At 39.4% G+C, this 5855-nt stretch overlaps 1 protein-coding gene across 1 annotated transcript in view; it reads right to left on the minus strand.

The window, feature by feature from the left end:
• Nucleotides 1-4682, minus strand: part of LOC121995008 (bifunctional riboflavin kinase/FMN phosphatase-like) — a 7175-nt gene extending 2493 nt beyond the window's left edge. The window contains exon 1 of the mRNA XM_042548868.1: nucleotides 4620-4682. Coding sequence (XP_042404802.1) covers nucleotides 4620-4682 — 63 coding nt within the window. The remainder of the gene's footprint in view (nucleotides 1-4619) is intronic.
• Nucleotides 4683-5855: the final 1173 nt, after the last annotated feature.

The raw sequence follows: 5855 nt of genomic DNA on the forward strand, positions 1-5855 counted from the left end.
GGTTCTCATCTCAGAGATCGTTGTTCATATAATGTCCGAGATAAGAAGAGGAATACGTGAGAAGATCAAGAGGTTATTGTTACAAAGAAAGGTATAACTAGTAATTATTTTCCCAGATCGTACTAGTTTTCTTTGTATAAATTCCAAACACAAGAGGCTAGAGATTCTAGATTTTCGGTTGTAATTCAAGTTGTTTTCTTTATTTTATTTGTCGATCTTGTGATTCGATTGTTCCTTTTGGTTAAACCTAAGGTTATATAAGGAAATTAAATATTGAATTTCGTTAAGAGACTTTGTCAAGGCAGTGGTGGATGCTCTCATACCCAAGAAGGCTAAGTGTCTCGCCATGTTTGACCTGGGAGTCAATTTTGAAATAAATATTTAATTAAATTTGTAACCTAGGTGGATTGGATCTATAATGTTAAGTATCGTTTTGTGATCCAAGTCTAAACCACTAAGAACAGATAAGTTAAATTTGAAATCAATAATGTTAAGTTCCGCTTGCGATTCCGGATTTAATTTCTAAAGAACACAATAGGTTGTTAGGAAAGGTTCGACACTTGTGCAAAATTTTTACATTGGAACCGGTGCGATCTTCCTAGGACCAACCAATGTGATCGGACTAACCTAGCGCTTGAATAGCTCAAGGCACCTGGACCAAAGTCAACTTCTAGTTGACTTTTTGTCCGGGAACCGTTCGGCTTCGCTCACTTAGGTGATTTCGGTCATCTGGAATAGGATTCACTCAACCCATTTTCGGCCTTCTCGAGCAATCTTCCGTCTCGACTACTCGTCTCTCGGAAACGTTGCACACCTCCTTCTCATCCACCAGTATACTTTTTCGCAGCGCCTCGTCCCTCGAATGCATTGAGTCCGTCAACTCTCTCCCGTACCGTCCTTCTCACTAATTGCGTCTTTCACTCGACTTCCTGTGCTCCTAAGTTCCTGCACACTTAGACACAAGGCATCAAAATAACAACAAGATCTAACTCTATTTACACACTAGTCTTAGACCAGAGTATCGTCACTGGGCTCGATCCAGATTATCCCATGAGCTCGCACCCTTCGATCTTTCAGGATCCGCTCTAGTTCGGCTCACTGGCTCCACTCCTGTTTGCCTTTAATCTCTCGGGATCTGCTCCCACTCAACTCACTGGTTCTACTCCCGTTCGCCTTCGATCCCATGGGCTTCGCTCTCATTCGATTCATGGGATCCACTCTCACTCAATTCACGGGATCCACTCCCACTTAACTCATGAGTTTCGCTCTCGTTCGCATCCGATTTCACAGCCTCTACGCCTGCTCAGTTCACAAGATTTGTGCCCGCTCAGTTCACGGGATCCACTCTCGTTCAGCTCATGGGTTTTGCTCTCGTTCGCCTTCAATTTCATGGGCTCTATGCTAGCTCTATTCATGGGATCCACTCCCTCTATCTCATGGGTTCCGCTCTTGTTCGCCTTCCATCTCACGAGCTTCGTGCCCACTCGGCTCATAGGCTCTTTTGATTTGGATCAACCCCTAAGGCACATAAGAAGTTTTCCTTGTGGTTAATAAGGATTTCTAAGAATATGTCAAGTTGAGGAGGAATCATGATTGAAAGATTAAACATAATTTTCAAAATGCATTCAAAAATTAATTTTACAAATCTTTGAAACTTTGTTTGAAAAATTATTTTAAAAATCTTTTCAGAAATACTCTTTCGTAAAACTCTCTATTTTTAAAATTATTTAGAACATTACTTTGAAAAACTTCTTTTAAAATACCTTGAAAAATAATTTTTAAATTCTTATAAAATTTTATGCTTGAAAATTTCATGAAAAATAGTTGCAAATGTCTTTGAAAAATACTTAAAAAGTTTTTTTTTAATTTTTTAAAAATTAACGGTCAAAAGTTGCCTTAAAAACTAACTTTAAAAACAATTAGCCTTTAACAATTACTTTGGAAAATTATGTTTTAAAAATTATATTTTTGAAACACTTAATTGTGTCTTTCAAAAGGTGGTGTTGGTGCAAAACCTAATGGAGAGTAACTTTAAGTTCATGCCTTTTTAATGTGTGTCAAAGAGAAAGAGTGATCGTAAGTTAGAAAAGTTAAAAATATTTCTAATCTCCCAAACTTTTATAATCTCTCAAACTTTGAGATAAAACCCTTAAAGACCCAAGACTAAATTAAAAAATTATCAAACATTAAAATGGAGAAGATTATTAGTACAATCGACCTCTAGAGTTTCAATATTTAATATTGTACTTATGTATGGTCAGTTTGACCAAGGGTTGACCCAAATAAAACTTAATATTTGGAAGAAAGAAGTCTACTCAGGACTAGATGACTAGCAAGGGTAAAGTAAGTGAGAAGTCTACTAAGTGACTAGTCCTAACTGGAGATTAATGAAGGGAAAGTCTTGGTGAGTGAATTCAGATCCTAGTGAGTGAAGCTAGGTAATGAAAGTCCTAGTGAGTAAAGTCAGACTCTAGTGAGTGAAGCTAGGTAGTGGAAGTCTTAGTGAGTGAAGCGGGACCCTAGTGAGTGAAACTAGGTGATGGAAGTCCTGGTGAGTGAAGTCAGACCCTAGTGAGTGAAGCTAGGTGGTGGAAGTCTTAGTGAGTGAAGTTGGGCCCTAGTGAGTGAAGCTAGGTGGTGGAAGTCTTAGTAAGTGAAGCTAGGCAATGGAAGTCCTAGTGAGTGAAGTTGGGCAACCCTAGGGGAAGGTAACCCTACGCAATGAAAAGTCTTAGAGGAATAAACTCCAAGCATGTGTAAACTCCAAGCGCAACCAGCGAATTATTAATAATACTAATATTATTTTTCTTTACTATTGTGCTAACTTAGTATTACAGGTAAGTCTTAGTAGATCATCTTGGTCAAATACTAAGGTAGATCAAAGAAAGTTCAGACGGGTCTGGAGGATCAAATATTTGGCAAGTAAGTAAGGTAAATCACTGGAGGAGAGAGTTCTAGTGAGGACGAGTCCCAATTTAGGACTTTAGGCATAGGCCTAGTTTAGGTCTATTTTGTAAATTTAAACTGAGACCCTGACTAGATTATGGTTTTGGATAGACAGGATCTAATTAATAAACTACTTATTTTATTGTGCTAGCTTCGTTTTGTAGAGTATACTTTGTTTTGTTGGACTAACATATTTTGTAGGGCAAAAGAAGTATAAAATGCCTTGGGTGAATAGTACCCGCGGTGCCTTCTATGAGAAGGAAGGTGCCTTGAGCTAGGCAATGGAAGGCGCCTTCAAGAGCTTGGAAGACACCTTCAATCAGATAACACAGAAGACCACATCAACGATAAGGCACTATTTTCTCAGGATGAAACTTTGCCGATAGAAGGCACCTCCAGTGCTATGGATGGCGCCTTCAACGCTCAACAAAAGAAAGCTTTAAACAGTACAATGAACACATCTCTACTACAAGCTTCTACGCATTCGCTTGACGTTCCGACTACTCTAAATTTCTGTTGTTGCTTACTGTGACTTTGCCATGCCCGACTATAGTAGACAGGACATCACCGACACACAAGAGCTCTCACTTTGACGTCTTCGTGTTGGTAACTAGTTTTAATTCTATACTTGTTTTACATATCTATAAAAGGAAAGTGTAGGATTGTTACACTTTTCTATTCTTTAATTTGTACTCGATTACCTCTTCTGGCAGTTCCGGAAGAGGTTTTAGTGGATTACCTATCGATAGGTCTGAAGGAGCTGGGTCTTGAAGTAGATGTTAGATTTTGACGGATGTCCTAAGGCAATCGCCTTAGGATTTTTTACTAAATATAGACTCACTATTTGAGTATTTATTATATATTTGATTGTCTTAAAATCATTCACTGAATGCCCGCAATATAATTCATAGCATAAGATAAATTGTGATTGGATCACAACTAGTGATTATCTCTACATGGGCAATTATGAACATATTGGAATTCCCCTAGTCATTGAATTGATGCATTCGGACATCATCAATTTTGTAAGACTAGAACGGGTTATACTCCTTGGTTCACTAAGCAGTTGTTTTCTCACTGGCTGGAGACATTGGGATGTCGAGAGTTAAACGTGGATGCTAGTTATAATAACTAGTTCATTGGAGTGACTCGTTATAAGATTTTATATGGTTCTCTACATATATATAGATATGTCTGTGAAAGTTCTTGCTGTAGCACGAGTGCAAATTTCCTTTGACTTGAGGTATACAAGTCATCTTAGTCATGGAGACTTATACTTTGACATCATTGTAGGATTGAGATGCACTAGAGGGAGGGGTGAATAGCTATCGTGATTTTTTCACACGTTTCAGAAAGTACAGAGTAAAGCAGCGGAAGATAGAAATAGAGCGGAAGCAAAACAACACAAGCGTAACACTTTTCTTTTACTTAGTTCGGAGCCTGTGGCGATTCTATTCCAAGGCCCGCACATGAGAGTGCTTTCGATGGACAATCCGGAAATTACAAGTACAATAATTAAAATACAATTGAAAGTATACTAACAACTAAGAACAAGGAATTTCGGACTTTCGGTTGTCGGAGTACCGTTACGACTTCGTCGGATCATCTTTTGAGCAGCGCGCAGTAGAAAGATTGAGAAGATCAAGTTATATTAAGGCTCTACTCAAACCTGCCTTAAATAGGTTGTTGATGGTGCCTTCAGCCTCCATGGAAGGCGCCTCCAGCTTGAATTCCATCTCCGCAGATTCAATCGTCGATAAAATCCGCTTTCTGTGAATTCTATCTATCTGAAGGTGCCTTCAAGCTCCATGGAAGGCGCCTTGAACACTGTTCACAAGAGGCACCTTCAATCTCTATGAAAGGCGCCTTGAACACTGTTTACTCGGGGCTCTTTTGTGCTTTCCACTTCCTGCAAGGCATATAGTCCAAATACAAAATATACCCTACAAAATAGAGTTAGCACAATAAAATATGAAATAATAAATTATTTTTACAGTCTCCGAACTATCCAGTTCTGACTTTGAGTTTCACTGAAACTCTAGGTCGAATCGACGTCTACTGTTCCCTTTTCGGGGAATGCGTCCTCACCTACTCCTTTCAGGAGAGTTTACCTTTTGTCAGACCGATCCTCTAGACCGACTGGACTTTTTCTCAGCATCCAAGTCTTTAGGACTTTTCTACTGGACGTCTGATCCCTGACCCGTCCAGACTTCCACCTGGTTCACAACCACCAGGATTTTAACCTAGAGTCCTCGACTCTAGGGTTTCGTCGAAAGTGCTCGACCCGCTAAGACTTTCCTCTTAGGGTTACCATCCCCTAGGACCTAGGGTTACCTCCCCCTAGGATTTTTCACCTGCCTAACTGCAGCTAGGATTTTCCATCACCTAGGGTTACCACCCCTAGGACCTAGGGTTACCTCCTCCTAGGGTTTTCCACCTACCTAGAATCCACTAGGACTTTTTCTTAAGTCAACTTCAGAATTTCTTGCAAGCTCAATCAACCTTGTTAGATCACAAGACAACTCAACTTTAGACCCTTTGACATAATAAAAAATCCAGGTTCAATCGTCTGGTGCTTCCTGCACAAATAATCTTAAGCAAGCACCTCATTGAGGTGTGAACCCAGGATGATTGGGTATAAGTCAAAATGCCTGAATATGTTTGGATAGCCCACAGAGGATTCACTGATCCTTGTGAGGAGATGTATACTCTATGCATGGCCACTCATTAAGATTATTACTCAAAGTCTTTGGCCAAAGCATTACATGTTAAGAGTACAACAATCTTGTACACATGTATGAGTAATTTGAATTTGTAGAACAAGAAAGTATTACTTAGACTAGGTGTGACATAGTCAATCTAGTGGGGACAAACACATAGACCATATCCTGAACCAAGTGGATATAAGA

The sequence above is a fragment of the Zingiber officinale genome, chromosome 6A (genome assembly GCF_018446385.1).
Source record: "Zingiber officinale cultivar Zhangliang chromosome 6A, Zo_v1.1, whole genome shotgun sequence".
In the NCBI taxonomy this organism is placed as follows: domain Eukaryota; kingdom Viridiplantae; phylum Streptophyta; class Magnoliopsida; order Zingiberales; family Zingiberaceae; genus Zingiber; species Zingiber officinale.